At 53.3% G+C, this 21,741-nt stretch overlaps 1 protein-coding gene across 3 annotated transcripts in view; it reads left to right on the forward strand.

Annotated features, from left to right (window-relative positions):
* Window positions 1-17,552, forward strand: part of FAM135B (family with sequence similarity 135, member B) — a 96,818-nt gene extending 79,266 nt beyond the window's left edge. For 2 of the 3 annotated variants that reach the window (XM_005877809.2, XM_014549037.1), the window contains exons 12-20: window positions 534-688; window positions 3,146-5,126; window positions 7,215-7,381; window positions 8,670-8,761; window positions 9,605-9,702; window positions 11,319-11,470; window positions 13,109-13,219; window positions 13,991-14,104; window positions 15,020-17,552. In XM_005877809.2, coding sequence (XP_005877871.1) covers window positions 534-688; window positions 3,146-5,126; window positions 7,215-7,381; window positions 8,670-8,761; window positions 9,605-9,702; window positions 11,319-11,470; window positions 13,109-13,219; window positions 13,991-14,104; window positions 15,020-15,225 — 3,076 coding nt within the window. In that variant the 3' untranslated portion in view covers window positions 15,226-17,552. Of the gene's footprint in view, window positions 1-533; window positions 689-3,145; window positions 5,127-7,214; window positions 7,382-8,669; window positions 8,762-9,604; window positions 9,703-11,318; window positions 11,471-13,108; window positions 13,220-13,990; window positions 14,105-15,019 lie in introns of those variants that run through there. The other variant, XM_005877810.2, reaches the window with a different exon arrangement.
* The last annotated feature ends 4,189 nt before the right edge of the window (window positions 17,553-21,741 follow it).

Consider the following 21,741-nt stretch of genomic DNA (forward strand, 5'->3'; position numbering starts at 1 on the left):
CCCAGCCCTGCCTCCTCATGCTGAGTGTCATTGTGGTTCTGCAGACAGAACAGGGCTCCCAGGCCCCCAAAGGCGCCTGCGGCGAGTCCTCTGCAAAAAGCAGTTAGAAGCAGATGGTGTGGCTGTGACCATGAGTATGTGAGACAAGACCCAGGGACTTGGCCGTGGCTGTGAAATGCCTTTAGCATAAGATTTAAGACAGAACTCCCTCATGGAGGGGACTGATGAATGTTTAAGTTCCCCTTTCTACAAAATTAAAGAAAAAATTAAAACCTACTCAGAAGAGTCAGAGGGTTGACAGATGGGGTCCTCCCCTCTTCGGGTTCCCTGGCGAGCAGAACAGCGTCCCCAAGACGTGTTGGCCTTGGCCACACAAGTCCCACGAGGGCCACGGGGGCGGGGAGGAAAGGGCGGCGGACAGACGGTGAGGTCCGAGTGTGCTGAACATTCCTGAAGGTTTTCCTGGGAGAAGGGGGCGGGCGGCAAGTTGAAAGCCTGTAACTCTTCGGATGCTCCCCGGGCCGTGCCCCCAGGGTGCAGTCGCACAGCCAGCTGTCCCTGGACCTGCGGAACTCGGAGTACCTGAGCACCATGCCCCCGCTGCCCGCCGAGTGCCTGGACATCGACGGCGACGGCAGCACCCTGCCCGTCATCTTCGAGGACAGATACGTGGACTGCCCCGCGCCAGGTGTGTCTTGGTTTTGGAGACTTAAGAACAGCGCTTACCAGTGGGCCCCTGTCCATTGCTCTGTTCAAGTCCCAACAGCAGTGGGACTGGGTGAGGGAAGGAGTTTCTTAAGCCCTAGTAGGTTTGGCTCAGTGGATAGCAAGTCAGCCCGCGGACTGAAGGGTCCCGGTTCCACTTCGGTCAAGGGCATGTTGCAGGCTTGATCCCCGGCCTGGTCAGGGTGCATGCAGGAGGCACCCAGCCCCTGGGTCGCTCGCTTATCGATGTTTTCAGGGCGGCTGCAAGCTGAGATTTGTAGCGTGTTTGAAAAGTCAGGTGACTTCCAGGGCAGCACAGCCTCAGGAAGGAGGATGCATTTGGCTCTCAGGTGAACCCTGCCACCTAGTGTCCACACCGTGTATGACGGCTGCAATGTGGCTCTCGGGTGACCCACTCTACGTCTACTCTCTGCGTGAGACCCTCTGCTCCTCTCATCGTTCCTCAGTCATAGAAGTGAAAGCAGCATGTTGCTCTTCGGGCAGCATCGGGCTTCCTCACTGGCCTCCCTACGTCCCGTCTCAACCGTCCCGGATCAATCTGATCCATCTGTTCCGTCTGCTCCAAGGACCCACCACACCTGCTGCCTGTACTAGGAGGCCCAGACCCCACATTTACACAGGGCGTTCAAGCGCATCCATCTAACCGTCTAACCTCACCCCCATCCCCTCTGGTCACTCTTGCTCCATCCACATGGGATACGTGAGGCCTGACTAGACGGTGCGCCCAGACGCCGGGGCCTGTGCCCACGCCGCCCCCTTCCTGGCACGACTCATCTCCTTCCTGCAAGACGGTGGATTCACAATCTGCAGGGTACAGCCCACGTTTCCTTTGGCAGGAGACCCAGCCACCGTTCTGCATATGTTTCTCAATATTTTTTTCAATACATTTTAATTGATTTCAGAGAGGAAGGCAGAGGGAGAGAGAGAAACATCAATGATGAGAGAGAATCACTGATCCACTGCCTCCTGCATGCCTCCTACTGGGGGTCGAGCTCACAACCTGTGCATGTGCCCTGACTGGGAATCCAACCGTGACCTCCTGGTTCATAGGTTGATGCTCAACCACTGAGCCACGCCACCCAGGCCTTACTATTTCTTAAAACCCTTAAAAGCAGAGACTGGCTCACTACTATAATGCATCCTCACTTTCCCTCTCCCTAAGCCATGGCCAAGTATAGGGCTTTGCCTGTAGGACATGTGAGTGCACCATGTGTGGGACTAAATGAGGGTGAAGGTGCATTTTTTCCAAACCAATGCAGCCAGTTCCGGAGACTCATTGCCTCGGGTCAGCTGTGTCTCGGTTCTCTTCAAGGCATTTGTGAATGTGATTCTATGACCACATGGCAGCCACGGTGCTGGCCTTGGGGTGTAGATATTCCTAAAACACAGGCTCTTCTCTCCGGTGGGAATAAGAAATGCACCATGGGTTACAGTATGGTGGTAGGCGTGTTACATTACATGTGGGTTATAGCATGGGGGTAGGCGTGTTACATTACATGTGGGTTATCGCATAGGGGTAGGCGTGTTACTGTACATGTGAGTTATAGCATGGGGGTAGGCATGTTACATTACATGTGGGTTATAGCATGGGGTAGGTGTGTACTGTACATGTGGGTTATAGCATGGGGTAGGCGTGTACTGTACATGTGGGTTATAGCATGGGGGTAGGCGTGTACTGTAATGTGTGCAGAGAGGATGCCGGGATACGCAATGAGGACGTCTAACTTGCTGTGGCCTGTGGGACGGCTCCCGGGGGAAGGGAAATTAGCTCAGCCTCTCGAGACGCAAAGAACGTGTCCAGGGAAGCAAGAGACCCATTTCCCTACGATCTTCGTCCCAGCCCTTGACCCAACCGTGCCTTTCACGCTGGGGGGTGCGATGAGGGTCCCGCAGAGCCCATGCGTTTCTATGGGAGTGTCTCAGTGGCTTACTCCATGTTAACGTTCTGTGGGGGTTACAATCCTTCAACGTCTATTAAAACCATAAGGAGGATTTAAGCTTTTAAAGGAAAATAGAAGACCAGCCCTGCTCAGCCCACCTTCCCCCATCAGAGGCTGGCGTGGTGTCTCCTGGCACAAAGCCCCGCCCACCTAACCTCAGGGTTGGCTTTCCTGGCACTGCCAGCCCGGCCAGAGCCATCCCTTTGGCATAAACTGTCAGAGGACTCACCACCAGCACCTGGTTGCATGAGTATCAGGGCCCATGAAACAGACATTCCATTGCTTGGGAAATGCTGCGGGTTCAGGTTACCTCCCAGGAACCAGGCCTAAGTCCAGCCTCATTTCTCCTGGTACAGTCAGGCGTTTGGACACGTTGTGAGCACAGATTCCTAAGTTATGGTGCTGCTGCTGCTGCTGCTGCTGTTTCTTTCTTTTTGTAGGGCAGAGTTTGAGTGTTTACCCTAATTTCAATGTTCCAGCCACAAGTCCCGCCAAAATGAGTTTAAAAGACAGAGAAGAGGACCCTCTTGTAAACAGAAATTCATCTTTTCGGGAAAACCTCATCCTGCCCACCCCGAAACCACCCCAAATGGACTGCGATGAAGAGGTGCTTCGTGGGCCGGCGTCAGAGGAAGAGGTGGGCACCCCAAGTCCTGCGGACGTGCTTTCCGAGTCTCAGGTGTATCTGACAATTGGGGAGTCCCCGGACACAGCAGCTGTGCCTGCAGGTGAAGGTCGCACTGGCCAGAGGGCTGATGTCGGGATGGATTCACTGGCAGATGACGACCCGCCCGGAGGGAGTCCAGGCCCAGAGGATGGCTGGGGCCCGACGCTGGCCTACCTTGAGGTCAAGTCCAGCAATAAGCACCCAGGCCGAGCTGAACCCACAGTGGCCACGAGTGACCAGCACGGGGGTGGGCGCTTCCGCGAGAACCGTGAACTGGACAGCACTCTGCCAAGCAAAGCGCTGGCAGGCGGGAGTCGTCAGCCTGCCATCTCGTGGGAGAAAACCCCGCTCCTGGAGTCAAGGGCTCCCGGGAAGGGAGCCGACCAGGAGGCCAAGACGCTGCTGCTAAGTCTGAAGCCCTTCCCCAGGGAGCCTTGCGGGCCACTGAGCTCTGCTCTGAGGGATCCCCCGGAGGCCAGGGCTGCCCTGAGGGACCCGCCCCCAGAGGAGCAGGAGGAAGGGTCCGTGCTGTCCGGGGTCATCAAGAGATCGTCCTCGCTCATCTCGGATTCAGGCATTGAGAGTGAGCCGAGCTCCATGGCCTGGTCCGAGGCCCGGGGCCGGGCCCTGGAGGTGCCCAGTGACCGGGAAGTGTCACACCCACTGCTTCGCAGACATACCCCGCACAGGAACTCCCTGGAGGGCGGGCACACGGAGAGCAGCCTGAGCTTGCCCAGCGGGATCCAGGCGTCCCTCACCTCCATCAGCTCCCTGCCTTTCGAGGAGGAGGAGTGGGAGCTGGCGCTGCTCACCAAGCTGACCAAGTCGGCGTCGGCGCCCCAGATCAGTAGCCCAGAGGAGGCCACTGAAGACGCGGGCGCCGTGCGGCCAGGCACAGGTCCTGCTGAAACTCCGGGCCAGCTGGCCAGCAGCATAGAAGCCCCAGGACAGGGCCATCCACCCAGCGATGGGGGATCCAGCATCCAGGACACGGGGGTTGGCCCTTCCCTCGTGGAGGTGGCTCTAGACGCTGACCAGCAGGGCGCGGGTTACCTCGACATCCCCCAGGATAAAGGGGCTCGCGCTGACCCTCCAGGGCCCCGCAGACTTGATGGCAGGACTGAGAACCCTCCAGGAGCTGGAACCAAAGGTGTTCACTTAGCAATACCACGAGGCACAGCACGGGCCAGCCCGAGGGACAGAGCTTTTCCTGCAGTGCAGACGGAGGCCCCAAAGCGCATGCCTGCAGACGCGGGTGTGGGGAGTAGCCCGGGGTCCCACGGCGGCAGGTCAGACATGGCAAGCCTCCCTGACCACGCGGTGCCCGCACTGAGTCGCCCGCCCGCTGTGGATGCCGCCGCCCTGGGGTCAACAGGCCAGCGGAGGGGCTCCCCTCGCATCATTGAGGAGGCGGCGTTTGGGAGAGGAGCTCACACCATGGACCGGGGACACCAGGCAGGCGCCGCGTGCCCCGCTGTGACTCACTCCATTCACTCCCAAATCCTGGGACTCCAGGAGCCCAGGGCGGGCACTTCTGCCATGGGGTCCCCCCTCGCCCCCGCAGAGGCCTTCTCTCCCGACAGCCTGAAAGCTGTAGAGGTCGTCAATTTGTCTGTGTCCTGCACGGCCACGTGTCTCCCGTTCTCGTCGGTGCCCAAGGAGACCCCTGCCAGGGCTGGGTTCTCTTCCAGACAGACCCCCCTCCCCATCACGCACCAGCCTCTGGGGTCCTTCGGGGCTGTTTCTACCCATCCGAGCGCGCTGGAGGAAGGCGTCGGCGAGAGGATGTTCAGGTAAGCCGGCCGGCGTCTCACCTGTCCTCACACCGTCTCGTAGATGCTCCCATCTCCTTCTCAGTTTCCTGCGTACTCTTCCCAAATTGAGATCTGTCATTTCCTCATTTAAATAAAGTCATATATTCATATCCTGCACATGAGAAATGTGGAATAGTATAAAGAAGTACAAACTACCCATTGCTCACATATAGCCCCTAGGTAAGTTCTCCCACACGTTTTTCTATCTGCATCTATATCTACATATTAATTTTATGCAAAAAAAACAGGATAATTCTGTACAAACTAAGGTTTTTCAGCCTAACATGCTGGAAACAATCTGTTGATACATCTATTTTTGCGTGAGCATTTAACGTTTAAACAACACTCCGATATGGATATACTATGATTTATTAACAAAATCCTTGAGAGATGGGCATCTAAGTGTCCTTGTCAGTGTTTATTATGATAGTCACCTCTCTCATGATCGTCATTGCACCTCTACATTTGCATATTTTGAACGGGCGGTCCTTTAACCCTTCAGGGAGTGGGATGACTTTATCAGCTTGGCCTCCCGAGCCCCTTTTGTGCAGTTCCTAAGTTAATCATTTGTGTTGCAACGTCCAAATCCATCCCTCACCGTGTGTGGGGTTTGTATCCCCGTGGCTGCCTCATCTACAAGCTCTGTTTGATTAAGTACCAAAACATCTTTCTTTTCCAAAATGCTGAGGAGTTACCTACTCATGATATTTCAAAAAAAATTGCACAGGCAGGTAGACTTTGGGTCGCTGTTTCATAAAGATTATTAACTGTCTATTATGTGTCCATGTCATCAATTTAACAAACACACGGCAGGCGCTCTCTCCAATGCGTGGCCAGGGTAGCCCTGAGTGCGATTGTGCTCGCAGTGTCACAGGGAGGCAGGGAGGTGAGAGAAGGAATTGAGGGCAGGTGGATAAATGGATGGTTTGTGTGTGCATCACTGAGCCAGGATGGGGACAGGACCTAGCCGGGCTGGGGACGCTGAGGGTGAATAGAGAAGGTGGCCAGGAGAAGCTTTTTGAAGGTGACACCTATGCTGCTGCTGATGGTGGTGATGATGATGATGATGATGATGGTATGGCTAGTAATAGAGACATTTATTCTTCTTAATACGTTTCAAGTGTGTTCTAAGCATTTTGCATAGATCATATCACGTCAGACACAAGCCAACTTTACTAATTAGATAGTGATGTCATTCCCTTTGGACAAATGAAGAACTGGAATGCAAAGGGGTTAAGTCAGCAGTTCTCAACCTGTGGGTCGCAACCCCATGGCGGTCGAATGACCCTTTCACAGGGGTCGCCTTAGACCATCCTGCATATCAGACATTTACATTACAATTCATAACAGTAGCAACATTACAGTTATGAAGTAGCAACGAAGATAATTTTATGGTTGGGTCACAACATGAGGAACTGTATTTAAAGGGCCAGAAGGTTGAGAACCACTGGGTTAAGTGATTGGCCCACAGCCAGTAAACATCAAAGCCGAGACCTTGGCAGTGTGGCTCCTGAGTCCTTGCTCCTAACCACCACCTTGTCACATAACCACACAAAGGACCCAATAACCCGGGGGGGAGGGGCATTGCAGGCAGACAGACCTGAGTGCGCAAAGGCACGGAGACCAAGCACCATCACTCCTGCAGGGAACTGTAAGAAATGTGTTCGTTTTGGAGACTGGGGGATGGTGCTGGAGAAGCAGCTGGAAGCCCAGCCATGGAGCCTTGTGGGCAAGGCCAAGAAGCGTTCACTCTGGGGAGGTCTTTGTAAAGATTGTGTGGCTCCTTGGAGCTGGGCGGAACCTCACACGTCCTGCTCAGTGCAGGGACCGCATAGAAATGTGCAGAACCCAACCAAAGTAGCCTTTGGTTTTCCCGGGGCACTTTCCTGCCTCCTTGTTCAGAACAAAGCTCCCCTCAGTAGCATCCCCCTGAGGCCGCACATCCAGCCTCTGCCACTCGGCAAATTCTTCCCTGTAGATGTTCATCACTCCTGCATCCAATCAACTCATCCCCCGCTCAACGTGCCATGCAGGGCGTGGCGTGCGATTAATTAGTGTATTCTCCAGTTTCTATCAGGCCAAAGAGAAATTTAAAAAAGAACTGAAGATTGATGGATTTCTGTACAGTGACTTATCGGTACTAGCTTCTGACATGCCGTATTTCCCACCAGAGGAAGAGGAGGAGAACTTGGAGGACGGGATTCACCTGGTAGTCTGTGTCCATGGCCTGGATGGTGAGTTCCAAAGAAAGCTGTCTGACATGCAAACTTGTTGAGAAAATGAAGTACAAGAATGAGTGAGTGAATGGAATGAAGGAATGAGTGGATAAATGGAATGAAGGAATGTATGGATAAATGGAATGAATGGAGTTAATGAATGGATAAATGAAATGAAGGAATGAATAAATAAATGGAATGAGGGAAGTAATGGATAAATGGAATGAAGGAATGAATAAATGAATGGATAAATGGGATGAAGGAAGGAATGGATAAGTGGAAGGAAGGAAGGAGGGAAGGAAGGGAGGGAGGGAAGGAAGGAAGGAAGGAAGGAAGGAGGGGGGGAAGGAAGGAAGGAAGGAAGGAAGGAAGGAAGGAAGGAAGGAAGGAAGGAAGGAGGGGGGGAAGGAAGGAAGGAAGGAAGGAAGGAAGGAAGGAAGGAAGGAAGGAAGGAAGGAGGGGGGGAAGGAAGGAAGGAAAGAAGGAAGGAAGGGAGGGAGAAAGCGATAAGTGGAGTGAAGGAAGGAATGGAGTATGTCCTTTGCTTCTCCCTGATCAGCAGCGGCTCATTTCCTGCCCCCGACGGTCCCTATGGAGCAGGTGGCGTCCATGGCCCTTACACCTTCATGACTGTCTCCAAAGGCCACTGTTACTCAACTACACCCGGCCTGGCCCACTTGGGGGCCTCGCTGACTACCTGTAAGCGATAAGTGGAGTGAAGGAAGGAATGGAGTATGTCCTTTGCTTCTCCCTGATCAGCAGCGGCTCATTTCCTGCCCCCGACGGTCCCTATGGAGCAGGTGGCGTCCATGGCCCTTACACCTTCATGACTGTCTCCAAAGGCCACTGTTACTCAACTACACCCGGCCTGGCCCACTTGGGGGCCTCGCTGACTACCTGTCAGTGACAGAACTAGACAAGCTTTGTGTTAAATAAGACACTTAAGAGGGGGCTTGTAGATGGCACGTTGTGTCCTGTCAACCGTTGAGTGGTGTCACTCGCAGAAAGCCCTGAGCGAACAGCACTGGCTGTGGAAGAAGGGGAGGCAGTCCGCCTCCAGCTGGTCCTGTGGGGAATGTCCACAGCCATGTGTCTATGGGGCAGGGAGTAATGCCATGGGGGGGAGGGGGGGACTTCCGAAAGGCCCTGACCCTGTGGGGGAGGGGGTGGACTTGTTTCAGTTGTTTATATCATCTGCTCAGCTAACACCCTGGTGCATGTGGGAATGGGGGGAGAAGGAGAGCCAAGATCCTTGTGTGCCTGCTTTTGTGTTCTTCACTTTGGGTGGGTTTGTCCATCGTTTTAGGGAACAGTGCGGACCTCAGGCTGGTAAAGACCTTCATAGAACTGGGGCTCCCTGGAGGCAAACTGGACTTCCTGATGTCTGAGAAGAACCAGGTATGAGGACACAAACCTCAGAGCGGGGGGCTCCCCGAGTCAGGCCTCACATGAGCCCCTGAAAGTCACCAGACAGTTTGCGGATGCGCAGATAAGAGGGGGCTTTGTGCCGGAACCGGTTTGGCTCAGTGGATAGAGCGTCGACCTGCGGACTCAAGGGTCCCGGGTTCCATTCCGGTCAAGGGCATGTGCCTTGGTTGCGGGCATGTCCCCAGTGGGGGGCGTGCAGGAGGCGGCTGATCGATGTTTCTCTCTCATCGATGTTTCTGGCTCTCTATCCCTCTCCCTTCCTCTCTGTGAAAAATCAATAAAATATATTAAAAAAAAAAAAAAGAGGGGGCTTTGCCAAAGAACACAGGCAGGTGCTTATGGTCTGAGAGAAAGGACTCGCTTCTCCTTCCGGAGGGCGAGGAGAGAGGAAGAAGTGGGGGCATGGGAGCCGGGTGCCTGGGGCCTTCTGACCCACTGGACATCAGGGTGGGTGACAGCTCGGAGCATCCGTGCCTTGGACATCTGTGGGTCCGCCCTGGGGCTGTCCCTGTCCCTGGTGTCTGTGTGACTTCCCGGCACGTGTTTCCTCCTCTGTGACACGGGACAGCGATCCCAGGGGACTGCATGTGCATCTCCACCTTGTCCCTTCCTCCTTGTCCATCACCCCCTGACTGAGGAGACTCTGGTGTCCCCGAGTCTCTTCACTGGGGTCCCAATCTGTGAGCCCTCGATGTGGAGTTCCTGTCCATGACCCCAGCATCAGGCTGAGGCCCGCTCCCAGCATGCACCACGGTGTGGATGGAGGAGCCTGGCCTTGCTGGCCCCGCCCACCCATGTCCTCTCCTCTTCCAGATGGACACGTTTGCCGACTTTGACACCATGACAGACCGGCTGCTGGATGAGATCATCCAGCACATCCAGCTGTACAGCCTCTCCATCGCCCGGATCAGGTGAGGGAGCCGCGGGGAGCAGGCTGGGGGAGGGGCGTGCCTCTGAGTGTTTGCTGTGCACAAGATCCACAGATCCCTTCTGTACACCCCTGGGGTGAGCTGACGGTGACTTTAATGGCCCGGCCATGTGACTCAGTGGTTGAGCGTTGACCTATGACCCAGGAGGTCACGGTTCGATTCCCGGTCAGGGCACATGCTCCAGTTGTAGGCTCGATCCCCAATGTGGGGCGTGCAGGAAGCAGCCGATCGATGATTCTCTCTCATCGTTGTTTCTCTCTCTCTCTCCCTCTCCCTTTCTCTCTGAAATCAATAAAAATATATTTTAAAAAACTTTAAAAGATAATAATGGTGTAGACGGCGTTGAGAGCGGAGGTGACATACCCACATCCACCATAGTGTGTGCGGGAGAAGAAACGTTTGTAGCTCCGAAGGAAGAGACTTCGACTTGGTCAGATATTCCTAAGTTTGAATGTTGGTTCTCCTAAAGCCCAGGATTCCGACTCTGGACTCCACCATGGAATCTCTCCACGAGTTTCTGTCCCTACGCCTCTGTCTGTGGAGCGGGGCCAGCGCTGAGCTGAGGGGGCAGAGCTGGGCGGGTGCCCTGCAGGAAGGGGTGTCAGTCTGTGAGCTGCCTCCGTAGCAGATGACTTGCTCTACGCCTTACACCAGGAAGGGGAGAGCTGACACCTGCCCTTGGGGTGTGGGGCAGAGTGGCGAGCCCTCGACGTGCATCAGCCCGTTTAGTCCTCAGAGGTAAAGTCGCAGGCCCTCCTCCTCTCACAAGTTGGGGCGCAGAGGCCTCCAGGGGTCAGGGGGCAACCACAGGGCATGCTGGGAAGAGGCCAGAGGTGTCCCTCTCATGTGACAGGGTTTCCATAATTGTTGTTGTTGTTATTATTATTCCTCACCTGAGGATATTTTCCCATTGATTTTTAGAGAGAGTGGAAGGGAAAGGGAAAGACAGAGAGAAACATCGGTGTGAGAGAAACACATTGATTGGTTGCTTCCTGCACGAACCCCAACTAGAGCCAAGGCCAGGGAGGAGTCTGCAACTAAAGTACATGCCCTTGACCGGAATCGAACCCAGGACTCTGATCCACAAGCCAACGCTCTATCCACTGAGCCAACCTGCTAGAGCCATAGTAATTCTTTAAGTTGAAAATAATGCTGTGTTGGATCCGTGGTCTGTGGGACCAGGACTGGAGCATGTAGGATGGGTGTCCGCCCATGTGGGCAGGGAGCAGGCGGTGACGAGTGTCTAGCAGGGGAGTGAATGATGAGTGAATGACAGGGGAGAGGGGCCTCATGGGAGATGGGATTGCATTCAATGGATGACCAGGGCAGTTCATTGCTCAGAAAGGACACCCATGTGGACGAGAGAAGACATAGGGACGGGGCCGGGAGCTGGGCAAGATGCCCACATGTCTCTCCGGACCACACTGGGCACAGGAGGGTCCACTCATGAAGACCCGGCTGGCGCTCACCCCGGCCAGAGTTTGGACACCTGGTGGGGATGGATTAGTGCCCCAAACTGGTGGAGGGTGCAGGGCGCTGACCCCAGCGCTCCCTGCGCAGGACCCTCAGGCTCACTGACCCGATTTCTCTCCGATCAGCTTCATCGGCCATTCTCTGGGCAACATCATCATCCGCTCGGTCCTCACGAGGCCCCGGTTCCGCTATTACCTCAGCAAGCTGCACACCTTCCTGTCGCTGTCCGGGCCGCACCTGGGGACCCTGTACAACAACAGCACCCTGGTCAGTACAGGTGAGACTCTCCCACGCCGGGCAATGCCCAGAGTTCATCCGGGGCAGAGGGGAGGGGAGGCTAGGGGCAGGCGCTGCTCTTCTTAAAAATATATATTTTTGTGTTGATTGCAGAGAGGAAGGGAGAGGGAGAGAGATATAGAAACATCAGTGATGAGAGAGAATCACTGATCAGCTGCCTCCTCACACCCCACACTGGGATGGAGCCCAAAACCTGGGCATGTGCCCTGACCGGAATCAAACCATGGCCTCCTGGTTCATAGTCAATGCTTGACTACTGAGCCATGCTGGTTGGGCCAGACGCTGTTATTGACGGAACCCTGTGAGTTTGGAGCCTCCTCCAGCATGGACGGTGGAGAGAGGGCTGAGCTGAGAAAGGCGGCCTTTGGTTTGTGTTGAATGAGGTTGGACTGGATGGACCCAGGACCTCTTCTGCTTCCAGTTTCCTGGGAACAAGGAGGTGATGTCCCTGGGGTGCTAGCTGGAAAAGGTTCAAAAGCTGATCGTGAAGAGGAGAGAGCATGGGAGTCTCAGTTCGTTGGGGCTGCTGTCGCGGTCACCATGGACGGTCACAGACCTAGAGGCCAGGAGTTGAGGTCTAGGCACCCCAACTTCACTGTCTAGTGAGGGCCAGGCTCCTGGTTCATGGATGGCCCTCTTCTTGCTGTGTCCTCAGTGGCAGGGAGGGAGCTCCCTGGGTCTCTTCAATTACGGCACTAACCCCACTCAGGAGGGCCCCACCCTCATGGCCCAACCACCTCCCACAGGTCCCACCTCCAAATGCCATCACATTGAGGGGTTAGTTTTCAACATATGAACTTGGGGGAATACAACATTCGGTTATGGCAGAGGGGAGGGGAGGCCAGAGGCAGACTCAGCCAGATGCCTGCGGGGGCGGAGTCTATAGTAAGGGTGTTCAATCACATCACTCCCATGACAAGCCTGCCGTCAAGTTCTAACCCAGACACTTAGTGAGGACTCTTGCCGAGACCTCTAGTCTCTGTGCTGCTGCGTTTCCTTAGTTTTAAAATGGACCGAATGTGTGTATATATGTATGGTTACATATATAACATATACATATGTATGTATGTCTCTAAACACACACCATATATATGATATGCATATATGATACACATTTACATGGCAGTAATGATCACATATGTGCACATTGTATCTTGTTTATGTCCTTGCATTTTTATAAAAAAATTGTGGTGGTGACATGATACTCATACTCATCCGTGTCAGTGTCGGCATAGCCACGGGAAGTGGAGGGACTCGGAGATGCGAGGTTGACTTTCGCTTTTTAGACCCTAACTGGATCTGTAAGGAGCATTCTTTATGCGAGTTTGTATTTAGGGTTGGTTCCTTAGCCCGGATTTAGGGACGGGGACAAGCAGATCGGAGAGTGTGGGAGTTTCAGGACTGCCGCAGCCTGCGCCATGCTGTTTCACAGGGCGATTTTGTGTCTCTGTCCCCAGTGTGTAAGGGTACAGACATCCCCTCACTTCCCACGCGTTTGCTAAATGCCTGCTGCCCTCCTCTGTTTGTGTTGATGAAAAGGCGCAGTTGACTGTTGCTCTCTCCCCAGTTACTTGCCCCCGTGTGTGTGTGTTTGAGTTTGGTTTGGTTTGGTTCCCAGGCTTGTGGCTCATGCAGAAGCTGAAGAAGTCGGGCTCCCTCCTGCAGCTCACCTTCAGGGATAACGCCGATCTACGCAAGTGTTTCCTCTACCAGCTCAGCCAGAAGACAGGTGAGTGGCTCCCCCGCGCGGTGGGGCCTGAGTGTGAGCTGAGATCCAGTCCGACCCACTGGCTTCCGCCACGCGAGGTTGATTCACTCACAGGAGGGTTTGAGCGGAGGCACAGCCTCTGCACTCCCAGGAGGCCGAGAGCCACCCGAGAACTCAGTCTCCCCATGGCGGGTGAAAGGCATCACACCCCGGAGCCCAGGTGTGCGTGCGGGGTCTCTGCAGGAGAGCCCTCGCCTCCCATTCACACGGATCCTTTCCTCGCCTAACCGCCCAGGCTCAGGGTCTGGGGGCCACTCACAGCCCCTCCACCAGGTGCAGGTCCACGGACAAAGGGCAGACAAACACGGTCCCTTTATGTTTACAGTGGAGGTGGGTCCTTCCCAGGCAGCCCGAGGGCACCTTCCCGCAGCCCCTCCGCAGTGAGGAAGGGCCCAGCGGTGCAGAAGGCCACCCCCCCCCCCCCGGGAACGGGCGGAGGGCAGCAGTGGGTGAGGAGGAGCAGAAGCTAGACTGGCTCCCCTGTCTGCGAGCTTGCTCTGTGTGCCTTCACTTCCCCCCGATGAGCACACACCCCCGCCCCCCCTCTGGCACTAAAGCTCCAGCGGCAGATGCTTTGCTCGGCCTCGCAGACCAGAAGACCCTCATGCACCCACACAACCCGGTGTCAGTCTGCTCGCCCGCTTGCCCTCTCTCGGGGCAGGTGCACAGGCTGTGTGACCGGAGGACGCACCCTGAAATGCCAGGTAAAGAGCACCCCCTGGCTCATTGCAGGTCTGCAGTATTTTAAAAATGTCGTGCTGGTGGCTTCACCCCAAGATCGCTACGTGCCATTTCACTCCGCCAGGATCGAAATGTGCAAAACCGCCCTGAAGGACAGGCACACAGGTAAGCCCCGCTTCATTCGCACAATTGAAAAAGCAAACGCAAAGAAGAAAAAAAAAGAAAGAAAGAAAGAAAAGAAAAAGCAAATGCGGCCCCGGCCAGGTGGCTCAGTTGGTTCCCCTGCACCAAGGTGGCAGGTTCCATCCCAGGGCAGGGAACATACAAGAATTAACCAATGAATGCACGGGTAGTGCAACAACAAATCGATGTTTCTCTCTCCTCTCTCTAAAGTCAATCGATCAATAAATAAAAAAATTAATAAGCAACCATTCAGCCCTGGCCGGGTAGCTCAGTTGATTGGAGTGTCATCCCATACACCAAATGCCTGCGGGTTCAGTCCCAATCAGAGCCCACACAAGAGGCAAGCCATCGATGTTTCTCACATTGGGCTTTCTCTCTCACATCGATGTTTCTCTCTTTCTAAAAAATTAATTAGAAACATATTCTCCGGTGAGGATTAAAAAAATAATAATAAAGCCCTAGCTGGTTTGGCTCTGTGAATAGTGCATCAGCCTGTGGATGGAAGGGTCCCAGTTCAATTCCAGTCAGGGCACAGGCCTGGGTGGTGGGCTCGATCCCCAGTGTGGGACGTACAGGAGGCAGCCGATCAATGATTCTCTCTCATCATTGATGTTTCTAGCTCTCTTTCCTCTCCCTTCCTCCTTGAAATAAAAGTATAGACTTTAAAAAATAATAAAAGCAGACGTGCATTCATGAAATTTAAACTCTGCCTAGTGGGGCCCATCAGATGTTCCGTCCAGGGATAGGAACCCGCTCAGGGATAGGAACTCGCCCGCACCCAGTGTCTCTCCAGGTTCCTCTGTGAGTTCCCCTAAGTCTGCCTGACCCCTACATTCACCCAGTGAACATTGTCCCCCTAAGTTCAGCCTGCACCCCTGGCTTGCTCCCTCCCCACAGGGCCTGTTTATGCAGAAATGATCAACAACCTCTTGCGCCCCCTGGTGGAAGCCAAGGACTGCACGCTGATCCGGCACAACGTGTTCCACGCGCTGCCCAACACCGCCAACACCCTGATCGGGCGCGCGGCGCACATCGCAGTGCTGGACTCGGAGCTGTTCCTGGAGAAGTTCTTCCTGGTGGTGGGACTCAACTACTTCAAGTAGCAGCTGCCGGAGCCGCCCGGCCCGCCCAAGGCCCACCCGCGGGAGCTTGGCCCTTCCAGCGCAAAGCCGAGAGGAGGCCTGAGGGACACAGGAGGGCGGACCGGGACCCAAACTTCCATTTGGGAGATTTGGGAAAGCCCGGAACCACAGGGATCAAAACAGGCTTTGCCCCAACTTGTCTGGCCACCTGGAGGCTCCTCCATCCGAGATGCTCTCTAGAGAAAATAAAGCCACAGAACTTGGAGCTGGGGAGCCCGCCTTTGTAACCCGCAGCGGTTGGCAGGGGGCAGGCGCACTCCACCTTCGCCAGGCGTGTCCAGCGGGTGGCTAGCGCATAGCTTTATCATTTTTCAAATTAAAGTACGTGCAAACAAGCATTTCAGAACTCAGGTTAACCTCTGTGCGGAGTGAACATACTGGTGTAAATAGGACCCTCCGTAGCCTCCATGTGCCACCTTGTTCAAGGACATGCAAGGCCTCGCTCTCCTCTCCTGTTTCCTCAGCCAAGGCGAAGGAATGCTTTAGAGACCCCAAGTCCACGGCCTCCCGGCGGTGTGTGGGGGGGTGATTGCAGGTGGGGGGGGATGGAAGTGATGCTATAGAGGAACCTAGAGAGAGCTGGCCCACTAGCTGCCTCCCTCCTCCTCCAGACCTTGCTGCGCTCAGCCCCGCTCCATGTGTTATTGCGATGGCTTAGTCTCTGTCCGTGGTCGGGAAGATGGACTTGGACTAAAGCTGGCAGAAGCGGGCACCGAGACTGATGCTCACGTGCGTGGCGCTCCGGCGGGTGTACTTCCAAAGAAATGCTAGGTCAGCATTGGACGCAATTGCAGAAAATTAAACCCATGAACGTGGCCAGCGGCTCCTCCGTCCATGGAGGGAGAAAGCATCTAAATGGAGGAAAGCTGGATTCCACAACCTCAGGGGAGCTCAGGGAAGGTGCTGGGTGTCTTTCAATAGCAAGGTCGTCTTGCCTTAGGGAACTAAAGGGCTAGGGAAGGTCACCATGGATAAAAAACAACAAAAACCCTACAAGACAGCAGGAGCGATAGTGAGATCGGAGGGAAGGACAATGGTTAGGGGGAGGGTTCTACATGCATTATTGGTAAGTGGCCTAAGGGATAGTTTTGAAACTTACCAGAATGTTTAATCAGGTCCCCAAGGCTGAGTGCACCCTACGGGCTAAAGGAAGCCCAGAGAACCATGACCGAGGATGCGGGGATGACTAACATGGGGGACCCTTCTGCTGGAGGCGTGAGAGCAGACAGAGAACGCTGAGCATGTCATCATCCCAGAACCCTCCTCCTGCTTCGGCAACATTCCCTTAGAAAGTGTGGAAACTGGGCCCTGACCGCAGGCCATGAAGCCAAGCAAACTCGGGCTCGCCCCTCCCATGGCCACAGCGTGGTGTTGGAAACCCCGTGCAGAGGCTGGGAGATGTGTGCAGAGAGGCGCCTTTGCAGGAGAGCAGAGTGGGCCTCGAGAAAGAACGAGAGGGGGGCAGGTGATGGATGATCTGCAAAGGCAGATCCCACCAAGGGGTGAGGGCTTCCCTCTGGGCCTCCGATCTCTCATCTGTTCTTTCTGTCTGGGGGGCAGGGGGTCCTTTGGGTATTAAGTTCCCGATGGGCATAGACTCCGCTACCCACGAGCAGTGCCAGCCTCCCCCAGGAGGGATTCGGTTCCTGCAGCGGAGCGCATGCTGCTATACGCCCTGCCTGGACTAGCGCCCCAGCCAGGGCAGGACCCCAGGTTTGTAGCAACTCCTTTTCCGGCCAGAGGGGGAGTCCGTGCATTTCACTGTGTGCTCCCACTTCCATCAGCACCGTGTCATTCCCTGGTCGTCAGAAGACCGACCGCATCGCCGGTGGTCAGGGTGACTCTGATGACTACTGTCCTTCCCCAAAACCAGATGCCATTTTTAACTACAATCTGCTGTCTGGACCTCACGAGAACTCATGGCAATAAACGTCCAGCCGCATGGGGCGCCTCTTTTTTACAGGGGAGCTCCGCTGTCTTTGTAACCCCACTCTGGCCTCTGAGCATCCATTCTAACTGTAGAAAGTCCATCCCTGTATGTAAATAAGAGTGCCAAGTGTCACATGTCTTGCCTCATTTGAAAAGCGTTTTTTATGTCTCTTTCTATTGAAGTATAGATATCTAATATATATACATGTGTATATGTATATATATACATATATATACACACATAATATATAAATATATAATGTAAAACAGTGACATTCTATTATTGATGATAAAAATTATAAACAAAATGCCTGCCAAGATAATGGTGTAGTCTGTTGTCATTCTCAGCATCTTTTTTGTTGGTTGGTTGGTTTTATGATTTGGTACCTTTGGCAGAACTACTGAGACATAACAATTACTGATACTGAGATTCATTGGAATTTGCTGTTGGGGAGCCAGATACATTCAGAGAAGCAGATGAGGACCTATAGTTACCTGGAGGCAAAGTAACCCAAGCCCTAGATCAGCAGTTCTCAACCTTCCTAATGCCGCGACCCTTTAATACAGTTCCTCATGTTGTGGTGACCCCCAATTTCATTGTTACAAATTGAACATAATTAAAGCATAGTGATTAATCACAAAAACAATATGTAATTATATATTTGTTTTCCGATGGTCTTAGGCGACCCCTGTGAAAGGGTCGTTCGACCCCCAAAGGGGTTGCGACCCACAGGTTGAAAACTGCTGCCCTAGACCCTAACCTTAAACCTAACCCTAGTCCAAACCCTAGCCCTAACTTTAAGCCTAAACCCGAACACTAGCCCTAATCTTAAGCCTAAACCTAGCACTAGCCCTTACCTTAACCATAACCCTAACCCTGGCCATAGCCCTAACTCGTACCTTAACCTTACCCCGAGCCCTAATTCTAACCCTAACATTAACCCTAGAGCAGTGGTTCTCAACCTTGGCTGCACATTAGAACCACCTGGGAATCTTTTTAAAATCCTGATTCCTGAGCCTCATCCTTCAGAAATTCTGTTTCTTTGTTACTAATGTTGTGGCCTCACTCTATAACAAAGAAACAGAATTTCCGGAGGATGAGGCCCAGAAATCAGGATTTTAAAAAGATTCCCAGGTGATTCTAATGTGCAGCCAAGGTTGAGAACCACTGGCCTAGAGCAAACCCCAGCCCTAACCCTAACCCTGGCACTAACCATAGCCCTAGCCCTAACCCTATCTCTAATTCTAACCCTACCCCACCGGATCCAGCCTTCCATGGCTCAGGTGTTTTCAATGACTCACCGTGACCTCCTCCTCACCTACCTCAAAACCACCTGGGTAGGTGTTTAAAACACACTTTATAGGGCACCACCCCTGATATTCTGGGGGTCAGCATGGAACAAAGCCACCGAATTGGGACCAGATCCCCCAGACCAGGCTAAGCTGACCCAAGTCCTTCCCCACTCGGTCACAGCCTTTACCCTCTTTCCCGGCACCCCTATGCCCAGCCATCTCTGAGGTCCTCTGCCAGGAGGCTAGGCTCATTGTGCCTTAGGAATCCCGTAATCCTAACCCTATCATAGCCCTAAACCTAGCCCTAGCCCTAGGCCAGTGATGGCGAACCTATGACACCCGTGTCAGAGGTGACACACGAACACATTTTTGGGGTTGATTTTTCTTTGTTAAATGGCATTTAAATATATAAAATAAATATCAAAAATATAAATCTTTGTTTTACTATGGTTGCAAATATCAAAAAATTTCTATATGTGACACGGCACCAGAGTTAAGTTAGGGTTTTTCAAAATGCTGACACGCCGAGCTCAAAAGGTTCACCATCACTGCCCTAACCTTAACCCTAGCCTTAAACCTTGCCCTAAGGTTAACCCTAACCCTCCCCACCCGCTCCAGCCTTCCTGGACTCAGGTGTTTTCAATAATTCGCAGTGACCTGCTCCTCAACTACATCACAACAACCTGGGTAGGTGTTTAAAACACATTTTCTAGGGCACGAACCCCAATAGTCCTGAGGCAAGCATGGAGCCAAGATGTAGGCCTAGCCATAGTCCTATTCCTAAGCCTAACCCTAACCCTACCCCAAGCCCTAACCCTAGCCCTAGGCCTAATGCTGGCTCTAACCCTAAACCTAACTCTAGCACAAGCCCTAGCCCTAACCCTAACCCTAACCCTAGCCCGAACGCTGAACCTAGCCGCAATCCTAACCCTAACCCTTAGTGGCAGGTTGGAAGCAGCTGGAGAGCTGTGCCCGGGAGAGTGTGGAGGGACTCGCTCCTCTGTAATTCCCCATCAGTGTCTTCATCTGCACCCGTAGGTCTCCCCATAGGGATTTGCCTTCTCAAGAGCTGGAACAGGTGGCATTTCTGCGAGTATCCCTGCGGGGTCAGTGGGTGTTTGCTGAGGACGGCCAGTTCTTTGAAAGCTCCTGGTTTCTTCTCTAGCTGCTCAGCCAACCCACAGCAATGGACTCCGTTGCAGAAAAGGCTTGACTGTGGCTCGGGTTGACCCTCTGAGCTTTGGAATTTGCAAGAGGAGCGTTGTTTCTGGGATAAAACATCCTGGTGGCAGGTCTCTAAGCAGACAGTGCCAGGCTACTTCTGGGCTTGCTCCCAAGCCAGAGGGTTGGGCCAGGTTTCCTCGTCGATATAACAGGTTTGCAAATACCGCCCTTGAAAGGCAGTTGGGGCGTGTGGGTGAGAAGAGGGGGCAAAGTGTCTGTGATGGTGCCTGTGGCGGGGGGGGGGGGGGGGGGGTATGTGCTAAAATTTGGAGAGGTACCCTAGGAATATTTGTAATGAGAGGTTAGCTATAGGAAATTTTCTTTATAATGAATTAAGGAAAAAATTCAATAAAATCAATGAAAAATACATACACATACATTAACCCTTAAAGAAGAAAAGCTTACCCAGCCAGCATGGCTCAGTGGTTTGAGCGCTGAACCAGGAGGTCACTGATTCCCAGTCAGGGCACATGCCCCGGATGTGGGCTCCATCCCCAGTGTGGGGTATGTAGGAGGCAGCCAATCAATGATTCTTTCTCATCATTGATGTTTCTATCCCCCAATCCCTGTCCCTTCCTTTTTGAAATCAACAAACATATATTTTTTTTAAATAAAAAAATAAAGAAAAGGCTACACAGCCTCAAAGTGACTGGTACACGGTGGCTGTGACGAAATCGCCTCTTTGAAACTTTAGGCTTAAGCTTCCCGCACTCAGAGCATTTCATTAAGACTTCAGCAGCCTCCGGACTAGAGGTTTTCAGCTCCGTTCAGTGCCCGAGTGGACGATCTATGTCAGTGATGGCGAACCTTTTGAGCTCGGCGTGTCAGCATTTTGGAAAACCCTAACTTAACTCTGGTGCCATGTCACATATAGAAATTTTTTGATATATGCAACCATAGTAAAACAAAGACTTATATTTTTGATATTTATTTTATATATTTAAATGCCATTTAACAAAGAAAAATCAACCAAAAAAATGAGTTCGCGTGTCACCTCTGACACGCGTGTCAGGTTCGCCATCACTGAGCTATGTGATAAAACCATTCCCCCCTCCGAGCATAGTGTCAGCCATGGTTACGTTGAGAGTTGGGGAGAGGCTGACACTGGACACACAGCGGAGAACAGCAGCGCATCTGGGCTCAGGTGGCTGCCAGTCTGAATTCTGTGAATGTGCCTCAGCGCCTTTTCCTGCAGCCGACCCAGAAGCCGTTACCACTCAGGCTGAGGAGGCTGAACCCATTCCACGTGACAAACCCCCTGCGTCACGATTGCTGGCTCTGAGGAAGGCGAGCGGTCGGTCAGTGTGGCCAGGCGCCTATGCGTGTGTCTTGCTAGTTTCCTGCCGTGTCCTGTAGAGAGCGCGCTGCCTTCTGCCCACACACTGTGGGGCGGAGCAGGCGGACGTCCCCGGACGGAACTTCACACGGAGCCTGTGCTTTTGCCATCACTCTCCCCAGACCTCACACTGGAAGGCCTTTCTTTTAAAAACTCTATTTAGTCTCTGCCTGAGTCTGTGCTAAGCACTGGTGGCTGCAGACATGATCAGATGGGACCCTGCCCTTGAAGAATTTATCATCTAATGCAGTGGTTCTCAACCTTCTGGCCCTTTAAATACAGTTCCTCAGGTTGTGACCCAACCATAAAATTATTTTCGTTGCTACTTCATAACTGTAATGTTGCTAGTGTGATGAATCGTCATGTAAATATCTGATATGCAGGATGGTCTTAGGCGACCCCTGTGAAAGGGTCGTTCGACCGCCAAAGGGGTCGCGACCCACAGGTTGAGAACCGCTGACCTAATGGATCAGATGGGACCCTGCCCTTCTAGAATTTATCATCTAATGGAGCGAATGCCCATAAAATAGGGGAATGTCCGCACGGGTGGCATAATGCGGTGAGAGAGGAGGTGGGAAACACTGAGGATGGCATCGTCCAGACCTTTTTAAAGCCACCCTCCTGGTGAGGGTCCTGGCCTCCCGTCAGGGTTGGAAGCAGGAAACTGCCCAAGTAGATGCCTCACTGGTGACAGC

Source organism: Myotis brandtii, unplaced genomic scaffold (assembly GCF_000412655.1).
Source record: "Myotis brandtii unplaced genomic scaffold, ASM41265v1 scaffold532, whole genome shotgun sequence".
In the NCBI taxonomy this organism is placed as follows: Eukaryota; Metazoa; Chordata; class Mammalia; order Chiroptera; family Vespertilionidae; genus Myotis; species Myotis brandtii.